Here is a 16,382-nt window from a genome sequence, read left to right as displayed (position 1 = left end):
GCCTGATTGGGATGGGTAACCCGTAGGCCCTCAAGGTGAGCCAATGTGTGAAGTGTATCGTTTAACAATCTATTGGCTTGCTTGGTGTGATGGGTATAGATACTAATTAACTCCCCCCTGATGACCGCCTTGTGGGCATCCCAGAGTGTTCTACTATCCACTGCTGGGCGTGTTGCTTCATTAATGGAGAAATATTCCGTGATGACCTTTTCTATGCGTAGGAGGTTTATAGGATCATCCAGGATACTATCCTCCAATCTCCAGACATGTTGATGTCTGGGGACGTGAGGCCAGCTAAACTCACATCGGACCATAGAATGGTCAGACCAGGAATTAGGGAGGATCCTTAGGCGTGTAACTCTAGCTAAACTAGTAACATCTACCATAAAATAGTCTATACGGGAGTGTCTGTTGTGAGGGTTAGAATAGAATGTGTACTCCTTGCTATCGGGGTACAGAATTCTCCACGAATCATGCAAAGTTAGGTCTTTTAAATGTGACTTGACGGAGTTGATTACTTTGTGCGGTACCGAGGAGGTTTGATTAGAATTGTCTAATACCGGGTTCATTGTTAGATTAAAGTCCCCTCCCATAACTACTGCTCCCTTTGAGACCTCCAGCACCAGATTAGTGAGATGTTTGAAGAAGATATCTTGCTTTGTGTTTGGGGAATATATATTTATAAGTGTAACTATCGAGTTATATAATTTCCCTATCAGTATCAAAAATCTCCCGTTTTTATCTGTGTGTTTCGTCATTAAAGTAAATGGGATCTTCTTACTGATAAGTATGCCAACCCCATTAGTCTTGGAGGTGTTGGAGGCGTAATAAGATGGGCCGAATTTACAAGAGAACGTCTTAGGCTCCCTACCCCAAATGAAGTGAGTTTCTTGTACAAAAACCACATCCCCCTTTTTCTGTTTAAAGTCCCTAACAGCTATATTTCGTTTATATTGATTATTAAGTCCCTTCGTGTTGGCAGTGATGAAATTCAAGTTACTTGTCTTGTGTGCCATAGTGATCTTGGAATGTAGCAAGTGAGAGCCTGGTGTGGAAAAACCTATTACCTGTAAGTCGGTACTGACAAAACCCCCCATCGTCCTGTCTTAGATGAAGAGTCGGTTGTGTGTGGAGTTGATAAGCTTGGGGAATAAACATCAACAGGTCCCATAAAGTAGTTTGGATGCATTCACATATTGATATTAACCTATAACTGTTAAATAAAGAAAACATAGAACGGTGAGTACCAAGAAAATAAAAACAAAAAAACAGTACATAACAAAGAGCCCCTTGGCTAACTCCGCCAAATAAGGTATACATTGTATTGAGGGGTTTGCTCGATACCTAATCCTTTGCTATAGATAAAACTGATTGATTGATTTCGGCAAAACAGAGAGAGAAGAAGAAAAAGAAGAAACAGTTTCAACATATCAATAAACAGTTATTATTACTCAAGCTAAAACAGTTTAACCATCACTTATCCTAAACTGGGCAAACCAATATAACTACTACCTTCACCACCTTTTCGGCTCTCCTAAGGAGAGACCACCTTATCTAATCATCATTATGGAGAATGTAACCTGGTAGACTTATCTCCAAGTATGAAACTGAGACATTGTCCATAGGAGGCAATTTTCATTTGGCCCCTGAACCCATGCATGGGTCCCAAGCCTCAAGGAGTATCGTCACTGTGACTAGACTGTCTCTCCATAAGTTATGTGAGTAGTGAAGGGAGATCAAGTAATATCTTTGTCACCACTTGCGTCCCGGGAGGCAGCTTCCTTATGCTTCTTTCTTTTAGGGGACACTTTCATCCAGTTCTGAGAGGAACTCCTGACATGCTGTTGTTGTTTTGAGGACTCCGGGCCCGTTACTCTGACATCTGAGGGGTGAGGACGTTGGAAGGATAGATTGAGTAAGTCAGATAATGCTGGTAAGTCCTGATCATTCCGATAGGTTACCGTCTGGCCCTCATGTGTCACAATCAGGCCAAACGGAAATCCCCACCTATACCTGATGCGTCTGTCTTGTAACACCTTAGTGATAAACCGGACTTCCTTCCTCTTTTGAATTGTAGATGGACTCAGGTCCAAAAAGATCTGTAAGGTATGGTCTTGATATTGGATATTAGTTGTCATACGTGCTGCCTGCCATATTCGTTCTTTATCAGCGTATCGTAAGAATCTTAATATTATGTCCCTAGGGGGCGCATTCGGTGGAGGAAGGGGTCTCAAGGCCCTGTGGGCTCTATCCAATTCCATGTCTGGGGATAGTTGATCTTTCAGTAGAAATTTAAATAGGCCCTGTAGATAATTTGCAACATCCGGTTGTAGAACTGCCTCAGGGACCCCTCTGATTCTCAAATTATTGCGGCGCCCCCTATTGTCCAATTCCTCAACCTTATCCTGCAGAGTCTCTATCTGTGTATACTGAACATTTGTTTGTGTAGTGATGTTATCTATTAATGAGCTCATTGTATCTTGTGATTCTTCTACACATTCCACCCTCTGTCCAATACAAGTGATGTCTCTCTTCATATTTGCTAGATCTGATGTGATAATATCTTTGAGGGCATCAAAATCTGCCTTGGTCGGCAGGTTAGCAATGTCCGCTTTTATCTGGGATGCATAATCCATAGGAACATCACTTATGTGAGTGGGTGAAGTGGCTGAGTTGCTAGTTTGTGATGACAGACTATCCGTGTCTGTGGGGGGAATAGCAGGGCTCTGAAAGAAACTGCTAACCGATGTAGGTAATGAGGCCTGAGATTTAGCGGCCCTCTCTCCCTTCTGTTTAGCTTTGGTAGTCATTATAAGACTAGATAGGCAGTCACTTTGTTTAGGATATATATAAAGGTTAGTTCTGTATTGCCCGTTGCATTAAAATTTTAGAATCCCATGGGAAGATCAGTGGTTATAGAGAGAATAAGGCAACAGATGTCTATCAGGAGTCTTTCAATACTGCGTAGTTAAGTGTGTTCGGGCCTAGTGACCCTATATTGTATTGTTGGAATTACAGGCAGTGTCCCCGTGATCCACCTCCGTGAAGATATAACATGTCCCAGTAACCGGCTATCTATGTGTTACACAGCCATACCTCTTAATTCTGTGGTGCATTTTGCTGTCGTCTCTTGGGCCATGCGGGAAGCAATGGCGTCAGGGGTAAAGGTGTTGTGCAATCACCGCTGTTTGTAAGAGGTGTCTCCCCGAAGGGTCCGGCTCGATATTGCATCCGCTAGCTCTTGTCGGTCTGTGTAGGATCCGACGATCAAGGTGGGCTGATTATGTGCCAACGCGGTGATATAACAAGCGTGCGGGCCTCTGCCCCGGCAATGGAGCCGTCTGAGTGCGATATCCGTAGTCTGTGTCCGGTAACTCACCCCATGTGATACCGGGTGTCAGCAGGAGTCGGTGAGCCAGTAATTAGGCGATTAGTCTCAGTTTTGCCCTAACATCGGGCCAAGGAGTGGTATCTGAGCTCGGAGCTTCAGTGACCAGCAGCCATTTCCTTGCCTGGTCCGGCTCCGCCCCCCCTGTCGAAGCAATTTTATCTATAGTTGTAAGAATTTCATCATATTTCCCCCCCCTAATAAAATCATTATAGAGGGAATGTTCTATTATACAAAATATATACTTATCTTCAGATTTATCTTGAGCCAAGGTCAGTTTTTAGACCTAAACAGCGACACAACATAAAAGATTTAGAAAGATGTAAATGAGTGAAGACTTCAGTGTCCTTCCCAGGACCTTTTTAGCAGGTGCACCACCCGGCTGATATTACTGACTACCAGGCTAAACGTTTAGCCAATATTAAGATAACGTTAGCCAGTATTAAAAATGTTCAATGTTTATTGCACAAGTTATCATTATAATACATTAAAGGGATACTGAACCCAATTTTTTTATTTCATAATTCAGATAGATCATGCCATTTTAAGCAACTTTTTAATTTACTATGATTATCAATTTTTCTTCGTTCTCTTGGTATCTTTATTTGAAAAAGCAGGAATGTAAAGCTTACGAGACAGCCCATCTTTGGTTCTTTTTTTTCCCCGCAAGATATTCGTTTCACTATTACATTTTTAGAGATCTATGTCATGGATATGAACAATGTTTAGCTTTATTACGAGGGTGGTTAAAACATGCTTACAACAGTTTATATTGGGTAGTTAGGATATTCTTTATTAACCACTTAAAGACCACAACATACCCTCTACATCGCTGGTCATTAAGGTTTTTTTAGACCATAATAGCGCTGGTCTCGCCGCAAGCAGCAGGATCACACTATTAGAACATCCCTCCCTGATCAGGGATACAGAGAATCACACAATCTTGGTTACAACAAGAGTACCAACAAAAAAAAAAAATGTATGCATACACATACAAATTATGACGATAGGTAGATCTGAGTATCATCAGCATAGAGGTGATAGTTGAAGCCATAGCTACTAATAAGTTTACCCAGTGAGGAGTAGCGGATCCAGAACAGAGCCTTGAGGTACTCCAACAAACGGAGGCAATGGAGAGGAGGAGTCGCCAGCAAAATGGTATGCTCTGTCTGAATCACAAAAAAATAATTTTGGGTTTCATATACCTCTAAAAATACTTTCACTAACCTACATACCTAAAAAAAAACACCCAGTTATATTTTAGCTTGACCCTCAAATACAGGTAACCCTCAGTTTACGCCGGGATTAGGTTCCAGAAGGAATGGTTGTAAATCAAAACCGTTGTAAATTGAAACCCAGTTTATAATGTAAGTCAATGGGAAGTGAGGGAGATAGGTTCCAGGCCCCTCTCAAAATTGTCATAAGTAACATCTAATACATTATTTTTAAAGCTTTGAAATGAAGACTTTAAATGCTAAACAGCATTATAAACCTAATAAAATAATCACACAACACAGAACATATAATTAAACTAAGTTAAATGAACAAAAACATTTGCTAAACAGCATTATAAACCTAATAAAATAATCACACAACACAGACTTCACTTGCATTTTTCTGCAAACAGTTATTTCTATGCATTCCAATCTGGACTGATTTATAGACAGGAAGACCTTGTTCCTTTGAAATCTGCTCGATAGCTCATGTCTGGTTAAACTGATTAATTTCAGCTTGCTTGGCTTTGCTGCAAAACAAGCTGACAGCTCCACCTACTGGCTATTTTAATAAATGCACTGCTTCTCAATGCTTTTCAATAGCAGTCACATGACTGGAAAAAAAAGGTTGTTATTTTGAAACGGTGTAAATTGAAACGTTATAAAACGAGAGCCACCTGCACTCCTCATGTAGGTTCATAATAAGAAATTTCTTTGTTACCTCAGAAAAATGTTTTGCTATGTTGCTTCTACGCTACCAATCTCAGTCTCATCTAATTTTCCTAACTTTAAATGTGACATAGAAGCAAATTAATTCAGAAAACCATACTGTACAGATCCTATTATATGCTACATACAATTTTGAACAGCTGGGTGGCTCTCTGACACACAGTGACTATACACAATATACCAGGTCTTGTGTAACAATCAGGGAGGGTATTTTATCATAACAGGTCTATCCCACTCACCATTACCACCTGTAAGTGCAAGCTTTTGGGAACAGGACCCTCCTCTCTGTACCAGAATATATAATGCCTTATAAATCATTAACTAACTGTATCGTGTAGGTCTGTGGAATGTGCTAAGCAAATTATAAAGCTATAAGTATGAATTTAATATATACATTTAATCCACAGCAGTTACAGGTTTGAAACCAGTTGAGGTAACATTACAGAATTAGTTAAAAAAAAAAAAAAAAAAAAAAAAAAAACTATTTTTGTGGTCTGGTTAATTTTTGATATAAAAAACAGGAGACGTCTGTTCTACAAGTTTAGAGGGAGAAAAGAAGGATTTGCACTTACAAAGAGGGAACGAGGGGATACAGACAAGTTTCCCCCAGTAAATGTTTATAAGTGCTTGCTAAGATGGGTCATTTCCTGCTGTGCAAGTCTATGTTTTAAATATAAAATAAACCTCTTTTTATTAACTCATGTGGAAAGTGTTATAGCAGCTATCTAAAGCGGCCTACATTTTATATACCATTAAAGTAAACCACATTAAAACAGAAAAACAGCGTTTCTGGTAATCCGCAAAAAAAAAAAAAGGAGTGAGAACAAATTTGTATTTTAAAGAATAGGTTTCACACAATCTGTAAGTTACAGAATATTTGCTTTATCAAACATTTGTGCAGTTGTATTACTATAAATATATATTTAAAGGGACATGAAACCCAAACAGTTTCTTTTGTGATTGAGACAGAGCATACAATTTTTAAAAAAAGAGTTTCCAATTTACTTCTATTGTTAAGAAACCTAGGTAGGCATTTGTAGCACTACATGTCAGGAACTAGTGTTGCCATCTACTGTTCTTGCAAATGGATAACATTCTTGCAAAACTGCTGCAATATAATGCTCCAGAAATAGGCCGGCTCCTAAGCTTACATCCCTGATTTTCATCAAAAGCTACTAAGAGAACAAAGAAATTGTGATAATAGAAATACATTAAAGTTGTTTAAAATTGCATGCTCTATCTGAATCATGAAAAAAAAATTTTGTGGGGTGGGTTTCATGTCCCTTTAACAGTGACTATGGTATTACTAATTTCAAATTTCCATAAATTCATCATGTTAATCAGTTATAAAATGCTTCTGGGATAATCCAATCAAGCCACAAAATGCAATGCTCTACTCCATTACAAAATACTTTTTTATGCTATTATTTTATCTCATTAAGACTGATAATGTGTTGCTTGCCGGTCCTGAGGATGGTTTTTACTGTATGTTTAACCACCTTACTGGATATAAATATTTAGGCCTAGATTACAAGTGGAGCACAACCAGTAATGAGTGATGCATTAGGTGTCGCTGGGCCTTGCACAATCAAAAACCATCCATTAGGTACTGCACGTTGTTGGTTACAATGCTTAGTATTTTAACATGCCCAATACATTTATGGCTTGCAATAGCTAGCCCAATGTGGTAGTGCATGTTAACTGTGCTCATATCATCAGATTTTAGTTTTCCGATTGCATGTAATCTGTTCTTATTCAACGATTTTGAAAACCTGGCATTAAAGGGACAGTAAACCATTAAATAAATGTTACATGATTCTGCACATAGTGCAGAATGTACCATTTAGTCTGTATACTGTAACATAAGGATAGCTGTCCAACTAAAAGTAATGCGTTCTCCGTGCTAGATAAAGCTGTCATCTGCTTTACCCAGCACAGGAGCGCACTACATTTAGTTGAACGGTGATTGGCGTACTGTGATTACATAGTGAGCCCATGGCACGGTTATTAAAAAAAACTGCAGCACCCAAGAGGGCAGCAATACATGTAAAGTAAGTAAACTTTTGGGGGCATAAACCTTTCCTTATCCTTCTTTTTCTTTTGAAGATACAGCTATCCTTATGTTACATAATTCTGCACATAGTGCAGAATTATGTATTATTTACTACAACGTGTACTGTTCCATTAACTCTTATTATTTGTGCATTTAATTAGACCTTAAAATGCAATAGAAATATATGAAAAACCCCACAACCTGAATAGATTTTTTGCGCATTCAAGTTTTTTTGACATGAAATATTTTAGTGCAGTCCCTAACTGAAATTACCGATGAAAATTATGCTTCTGCTCTTAAGTGACAACTGTAGCACACACCATACTTCTGCTTGTGCAATAAATAATCACCATCCACTTGTAACAGCAGCACAAAGATGTAAGTGGTACTGAAGCACAATATATTGCACACCAACAGTATTAACACTTGCATTTTTGAGCTCCACTTGTAATCTAGGCCATAGTTTGCAAGGGACACTAGTGATAAAAATGCTCTTACAAATTAGAGCATTTTATTATTGCATTAAAGGGCTATTAAACCCAAAATGTTTCTTTCATGATTCAGATAGAGAATACAATTTTAAACAACTTTCTAATTTATTTCTAGTATCTAATTTGCTGCAATCTATAGATATCCTTTGTTAAAGAAATAGCAATGCACATTGGTAAGCCAATCACGAGGCATCTATGTGCAACCACCAATCAGAAGCTACTGAGCCTATCTAGATATGCTTTTCAGGAAAGAATATAAAGAGATTTAAGCAAATTAGACAATAGAAGTAAATTAGAAAGTTGTTTAAAATGGTATTCTCTATCTGAATCATGAAAGAAAAAATGTGGGTTTAATGTCCCTTTAAAGTGTCCATTTCAATCAAAAATTCTGTATTTTTTATTTACCTAGGATGTACCTCCTAATTTTGGAATAACAAATATATTTAAAAGGGAAAGTCTAGTTAAAAATAAACTTTCATGATTCAGATTGGGAATGTAATTTTAAACAACTTTCCAATTTACTTTTATCATCAAATGTGCTTTGTTCTCTTGGTATTCTTAGTTGAAAGCTAGACTTAGGTAGGCTCATATGATAATGTCTAAGCCCTTGAAGGCCGCCTCTTATCACATGTTTTTTATTAGCTTTTCACAACAGGGTAGTGCTAGTTCATGTGAGCTTTATAGATAACATTGGGATCACGTCCGTAGCTTGTGGCAGACACTGCACTAATTGGCTAAAATGCAAGTCAATAGATAAAAAAATAAAATTTTATGTGATCAGGAGGCTGTCAGAACCTTAGATACAAGGTAATCACAGAGGTAAAAAGTGTATTAATATAACTGTGTAGGTTATGCAAAACTGGGGAATGGGTAATAAAGGGATTATCTATCTGTTTAAACAATAACAATTTTGGTGTAGACTGTCCCTTTAAATGGAACAAAAGTTTCACATTCCTATACTTGGTCTTTTGTTGTCTTATTTAAAGAACTGTGCACAATAACTGGCTTAGATCATCTTGCTTTGAAAAAATTGAATATGCATTTCTTGGCTGGCTCCTATCTTGTGGAACTCTCTGCCTCGCTCCACAAGACTCTCCCCTAGTTTTGTAAGTTTCAAATGATCCCTAAAGACTCTACTGTTCAGGGATGCATACAACCTACACTAACCTAACCCTAGTTCCTCTCCTCCGTTGTTATCCCCTTGAACCCCTTAGCATGTAAGCCTATGAGCCCCAGCTGTTTGCAGATCACCTCCATAAGGGCCCTCAACCCACTTGATCCCTATAAATGTTACCTTGCATATCATGCCTATGTTTATAGCACTGCAGGATCTGTTAGAGCTCTACAAATAACTGATAATAGTAATGGAAGCAAAATAATTTCTTGTGTTTCCCTAGTTAACCTTTTTTTATATTAAATAAAGCAGCTCCCTGTCTTTAATTTCTTTTTATCTACGTCACACGGACCAACGACGAAATGTAATAAACTTTACATTTATTTAAAAGGGACACTCAAGACAAAATAAACTTTTATGATTCAGAAAGAACAGGCAGTTTTAATACACTTTCCAATTTACTTCCATTATTAAATTGTGCAGTCTTTTTATATACACATTTTTTGGGGAACAAGATCCTACTGAGCATTTGCACAAGCTCACAGGGTATACATATACTAGTCTGTTATTGGCTAAAGTCTGTCACATGATACAAGGGGCCGGAAAATGAGAGAAAAAATAAATTTGTCAGAAAAAAATAATCTACTGCTTATTTGAAATTTAGAGTAGGTGTTAAATCATTGTCTTTTTATTATGCACCTGTTAATTATGCAACTGTACTGCACTGAGTGGTCCTTTAAGCAAAACTGACATAATATACATTACACATTATCATATGATCGCCTCATCACATTTTTTTTTACTTTTGTTATAAATAAAAACCCAATTTTGTCTGAACCAGTGAATTGTCCAGTAGTAGAAGGCTTGACAAATCCAGGGTGCCAGATCACCTTGCCAACCAAAAAGTGGGACCTGGGAAAAGAAACATGAGCCCTAAAGCTCTTGCTGCTCGGATGTTTAATAGCTGTCCACCACCGGCATTTGCTTGGACAGCCACCTACTTTCATTACTAAGCAGCAATGTTGTTAAATGCTTGCTAAGATGGGTCATTTCCTGCAGAGTAAATTTATTTTTTAAATTTAAAATAAACCTTTTTATTAACTCATGTGGAAAGTGTTATAGCAGCTATCTAAAGTGGCCTACATATTAAATACTATTAAAGTAAAACAGCATTTCTGCTAACCTGAAAAAAGGACTGAGAAGCTATCTGCATTTTAAAGAATAGGTTTCACACAATCTGTAAATTACAGAACATGTTTTGTCAAAAATGTGTACAATTTGTATTACTATAGATATTTAATAGTGAGTATGGTATCGCTCATGTCAACTTTTCATAATTCCTCATAATTTATCAGTTATAAAAAACTTCTGAGATAATCCCAACAAGATACATTTAGTGGGAAAAAATGCCATTCTCTACTCCATTACAAAATACTTTTTTATACTATCGTTTTATCCTTTGTTAAGACTGGATCATATACACGTCCCTCTCACTCCTACTGTGTTGCTGGTCCTGAGGATAGTTTTTACTGTGTGTTTAACCACCTTATTGGAGGTTAACCATATAGGCCAAGATTACAAGTGGACCCCAACTGATAATGCATGGCCCATTATGGTTTCACTTGGCCTTGCACAATCAGTAACGGTCCATTAGGTATTACAAGTTGCTAGTTAAAATGTTTAACCAAAGCATTTAGGTGTCCTATACTTTCAATAGATGGCCAATGCGGTAGTGCATTAGATAAATTTTGCACTTGCTGTAATCCGTTCTTAAAGTGATAGTAAAGTTTTAAAAACGCTAGAATTTACCATCAATAAAGAAACTGAAATTTAATTGATCACTTAATAAAAAGGGTACTAAACTCATTGATACTTGTTGGAAGTACATATGTGAAGGAATGTAAGGGGAATATTAACTCCTTTCTAGCTTGTGATGGCAATCTTTTAGACACCCAGGGTTCAATTAGCAGAGATTGCTATTTTATATACAAAAATATATATAAAGGAGCAATTTTACATACATTTTAAACTCTTCAGCAGGTATAACAAGTCACTGTGAACATATTAACGCCTTAACAACTTCTGATGTACAGGGTCATAACAGGCCCTCTTATCTTGCATTATTTATAGCGCAGGTCTTGACTATGTCGGCAAGACTGCGCTATATCTACATGCCTGCTGTAAGGCATGCAGTACTAGCACAACTTCCCACTGTCGATAAAGGAGTGCTAGTAAACTCATTAACAACCGTGCAACATACAGGGTATGTTGGTCGTAAAGGGGAAACCAATTTTACAGTACACTGTCGCATTAAGAGACATACCAAAGGGCTTAAAGGGCCATTATAGTCGAAAAATTACACACTCGTATTTAGCCCCTGCAAAATAGTTAAACATATAGTAGATGCTCAGATTGGGACCCGCGGTGTACTTCTGGTCCCAAGCTGAACCCACCAATGATCCAATCAGCAGTGCTAGTCACGGCTCAGATGTGCAACTAGCGCTGCTGATTGGATCAGCGGCAGGTTCAGCTCGGGAACAGCAGTGCACCACGAGTCTCGAGGCGAACATCTACTGTGTGTTTAACCCCTTTGCGGAGGTTAAATACACAGTAGACCATGGTCAATAGTCAAAAAATTACATACTGTAACACAAGGTTCTTCAAACCATGGGTCATGACCCATTACTGGTTAGCAACACAATGTTTACTGGTTCGCGAGCACTGTTCCCTCAGCGAGAGTAACCACAGTGCTGCAAGTCAAATCACCAGGGAACACCTGTGGATCACGTAGCATTAATTGCAACACTTCACTACAGCTCATAGGGGAAATATCACAATTTAAAGTGTAAAAGATCACGTATCTCTTTACACAGCTGTGGGTATCACACTACACCGAAGTGTGTATTGGATCATAAGTCATCATGAATGGTAAAAATCATATCAGGAAGGGATCACTAAAACAAGATATAACACACATTTACCACAAACCCCTGTCCCGGACTCTCATTCCAGCTTGGGGCAGTGTCTCACATGAAATTGATTTGTGAAATAACGGTCTCCAGTTTGAGACAGGAGGAGTCTCTATATGCGAGTATTATCCAGCATGTAGCATGTCCTGGCTGTAGTTTGCTCAGTGATTCTCTATATGTAGTCACTTACTGACCTGCAGTAATGTCCCTGAGGTGCTAACAGGTAAGGAGCCTGATGTCTCGGCCAAGTGCCTACTGTTGTCAGTTTGGTGTGTCTGCCGGTAGCGAGTCTTACTATTTACCTGCCTGCTGTTATTTCTATGTTGTTCCTGAATGTACCAAGTTTTGTGGTCTGACAGTACTTAATCCCTAGGATATTCTTGCCTGCAGGTATTCATATGGTGTTTCTCCCTGTAGTGCAGTCAGCCTTATAATGTCTTGCTTCCAGTGATCACTAAGGTGTACCTGCCCATTGTAATCCCTGTACTGTGCATTACTTTAGCAATTCCTATGTTGTATCTACCTACATTAATCCATGTATTGTGAATGCTGCTAGTGAGCATTGTAACATGCCTTCATATAGTGACCCACCCAGTGTGCCTGTATGCAGTGATTTATGTCATGTGCATTCTTGTAGTGATCCTCTATGTTGTTGCTGCCTTTAGTGATTTCAGTGTATATTTCTAGTAAACCTTATCCTTTAGTCTTTGTTGTGGTTCTTGAACTCTGCTACTACCATGTGAGCTGTGTAGGGATTTGTGTGTGTGTTTTAGTTTTAATATGACTTGTACTTCATGTACTGAACCCTGTGCTTTGCATACTAGCTGTACCCATAGTGGGCATTATGCTGTATGTCTATTTGTTGTATACATTGTGAGCCCTGGGCTGAATATTGTAACCTGTAGTGAGCATCCCACTGACCTGTTACTTCTTATAACATCAGTGAGTTGTTTGCTCTACCAATTCTTACCCTATCTGATCGTTTACATAAGGGGCTATACCATTACACATACTTTGTATACACTAGTTACATAAAAATAATTTAAAATGGGAGAGTAATATAATTGATACCAAGAAAATGTCCAAATCTGCAGGGAATTAAAGTGACCGTTATTTGCAAATATGTGAGGGATTCAACAACAGATCAGCAATGTTTTAGGTTTAACACTAACCCTTAATCATGCATGAATAATGGTTTGTGTTAAACCTGAAACGTTGCTGATCCGTTGTTGGATCCCTCACATATTTGCTTATTATGTCACTTTAATTTGCTGGAGATTTGGATATTTTCTTGCTTACAGTGGGCTTGGTAAACATTTTCCGTGTGAAGTGCTGTATCCTATTTGGATGAGAACACTTAATATAATTGATATGCCAGAGTGTGTGCTTGTGATTTAAACATCATCCACATTTGTAGTTTATTATTTGTAACGAAATTGCATGTTTTAGCAGCATGAAAGAAGAAGGTCTAGTGTCTGCATTCTCGTTCTGCCTTATATGACCAATAACAATAACACTTGTTTTAATATTTTCAACGTACATTTGTAAAACTTTTTTCCTTACAGTGAAGCTTTCTATTATTTTGTCTTTATTGCAGGGATAGGCAAGGTGTCCGTGACTAGCCCTTGCAGTGTCCGCCACAACCTTAGTATATATTTTGATTGAATAATAGGAATTAAAAAAAAATATGTAGTGTGAATAAAGTTAGTGGTTTGTCAAGAGACTGCTAGCGATATTGGGTGATAACTTATGGAATAAATAAAGCCTGAGTGAAATACTGGATGAGTATCTGCATCTGTATAACACCCATCTCTATACAAAGACACAGTAGTGACACTGGCACATGGGTATAGCCAGACAAGGCCTGGTTATAGGGTCAGTGGTATCTGCATCAATATAATAACACCCATCACTATATGACACAGCAGAGACACTGGCACATGCGTATAGCCAGACAAGGGTTGGTTATAGGGTCAGTGGTATCTGCATCAATATAATAACACCCATCGCTATATGACACAGTAGTGACACTGGCACATGCGTATAGCCAGACAAGGGTTGGTTATAGGGTCAGTGGTATCTGCATCAATATAATAACACCCATCGCTATATATTGACACAGTGACACTGGCACATGGGTATAGCCAGAGGAGGGCTGGTTATAGGATCAGTGTTATCTGCATCAGTATATTAACACCCATCGCTATATAATGACACAGTAGTGACACTGGCACATGGGTATAGCCAGAGGAGGGCTGGTTATAGGATCAGTGGTATCTGCATCAATATAATAACACCCAGCACTATATAATGACACAGTAGTGACACTGGCACATGGGTATAGCCAGAGGAGGGCTGGTTATAGGATCAGTGGTATCTGTATCAGTATAATAACACTCAGCACTATACAAAGACACAGTAGTGACACTGACTCATGGGTATAGCCAGAGGATGGCTGGTTATAGGATCAGTGGTATCTGCATCAGTATATTAACACCAAGCACTATAAAATAATGTTTTTAATTTCAAATGTACCTTGGTGTCCTTCACTAAGGTCTGTACTGTACTTTGGAAAATGTCTGCCACAGCCTTTGTTTGTGCCTATCCCTGCTTTATTGTAACTGTAATTACTATTATATTTCACAACATAAACAGCAAAAATGCTTCCTATAAAACGTATTAATAGTTTATGAATGGTAGGATACATCTGTATGTCTCAAGCAGTCATTTGCCATCCCCAACTGTTCTGTTCTAGAGTGCCAGGCGCCAGGTGAGCAAGTGCGATCAGGTAACATGAATGCATGTGACCTACCATAATATGCTCTTCTGATCACGTGCCCACACAAAGTCAGAAATGTGACATTTTTTTTAGAAGCACGTTTGTTAATGTTTTCAAAAGAATTTGAAAACACTAATGTGCACTTTATTCATAGACTTTCACAAAATACAGTAATACATTTGCAATGTAATACGTGCCCCGGGTGCCCCCCATAACAGTGTGAAAAGGTTATCCATTGCCTCACATAGCGAATAAACTCCATAAAGTGTAACTCTATTACGTACTATTACTTTATAGCGAGTTCTTTAAAGGTCTTTAGTGTTTTGCTTGAGCGTCTGTGGGTTTGAGATATACTACATACGTTATGTTTGAAAATAGGTGCATTTGCGCAATTTTCGTAACATTTCGCCCAGAAACCAACAGCGTTACGCCTTAGCAACAACGTAATGTGCGTACAAGTAGGCCGCAGCCTTAGTAGCCTATGGATAAAGCAAGAAACTCACGCGTCTGTCCCCTGCTGCAGAAAGCCGGAGTTGAGGCAGGTTTTCGCTATCCTCCGCCACACAGCATCCCTGTTAGTGAAGTGGTAGAGCTTCCTGCACACCTGTCCGAGCCGCCCCAGAACCTGGGTGTCCAAATAGGAGAAAATGAGCAGGACGATTTCCTCAGGCAACTGTAGGAAAGGGGAGCACATCTCCGGGACCTGCTGGCCTTGCCCCCTTCGGGCTGGTCGCTATGGGTCTGCAGGTGCTGCGACTTTTCTTTCTCACTCTCTCCCATGTTGATGACCGGTTCACAAGTAGCTTGGAGTGCAAGCCATGGTAGTGAGCTGAGCGCCCGGAGTAGTCACGTGGGGACAGGAACTAGCTGTCAATAAGAATCCGACAGCTCTTCGCAAGCTAGTGTGCAGAGAAAAGTAGCGGTACCGGGAATAAAATCGTAGCTACGTTGGTACATTACATTCTGGCAGCTAAATGGTTAAAAAATCGTGAGTTTCAAAAGTTTATAGTCCCTAGATTTTTTTGAGTCAGGGAACATGCAAAAGGATGTTAGACTTTGCACCAACACATCAATGCTTGTGTATTGCCGACCTTTTTTGAGGAAAATAAGGGAGACTAAGGAATAGACTAATTTCATGTAGGAAATCGGCAAATTATACATTAGTTACTATACACTTGATTTTACAATGTGGTACAATATTTTTCAAACAATTCATTTTCATTCAGTTTCACAACTTTATGTAAACCAGTGACTTCTATTTTCCAGGCACAGTTTGAGTAAATACATAAGTGATTGTCAACTTTAACAAATTAAAGCCCAGCATCAAAAATAATCTTAAAAACAGGGGCACTTTAACCTTTTCATCCCGTTGTATTCTGTCACAACGGTGCTGGGCTTTAAAGCCGTTATGACGGAATACAACGTCAGCCAACGGCTGTCCTGAAGCCTACTGTGCTTGCAGGATTTGATCGCGGTCTGGAGGGCGTTCCTAGCGTCATAGGGAAGCCCCACAGACCCAATCCCATAATTGAAATCTTTTTTTAGCAGATCAATGACGAATCCAGTTTCCTCCAATCGTTGTGTGCCCCCTTTGGCATCCAGCTTGTGGGGCACGCAATGATTAGAGGAAGCCACATTCGTCATC

At 38.8% G+C, this 16,382-nt stretch overlaps 1 protein-coding gene across 2 annotated transcripts in view; it reads right to left on the bottom strand.

Moving 5' to 3' along the window:
* Positions 1–15,584, bottom strand: part of FBXW4 (F-box and WD repeat domain containing 4) — a 621,158-nt gene extending 605,574 nt beyond the window's left edge. For both annotated transcript variants that reach the window (XM_053692483.1, XM_053692484.1), the window contains exon 1: positions 15,241–15,584. In XM_053692483.1, the coding sequence (XP_053548458.1) occupies positions 15,241–15,431 (191 nt within the window). In that variant the 5' untranslated portion in view covers positions 15,432–15,584. The remainder of the gene's footprint in view (positions 1–15,240) is intronic.
* Positions 15,585–16,382: the final 798 nt, after the last annotated feature.

Source organism: Bombina bombina, chromosome 9 (assembly GCF_027579735.1).
Source record: "Bombina bombina isolate aBomBom1 chromosome 9, aBomBom1.pri, whole genome shotgun sequence".
In the NCBI taxonomy this organism is placed as follows: domain Eukaryota; kingdom Metazoa; phylum Chordata; class Amphibia; order Anura; family Bombinatoridae; genus Bombina; species Bombina bombina.
The sequence above is the reverse complement of the archived record's forward strand: the minus strand, read 5'-3'. Positions and strand labels throughout refer to the sequence as shown.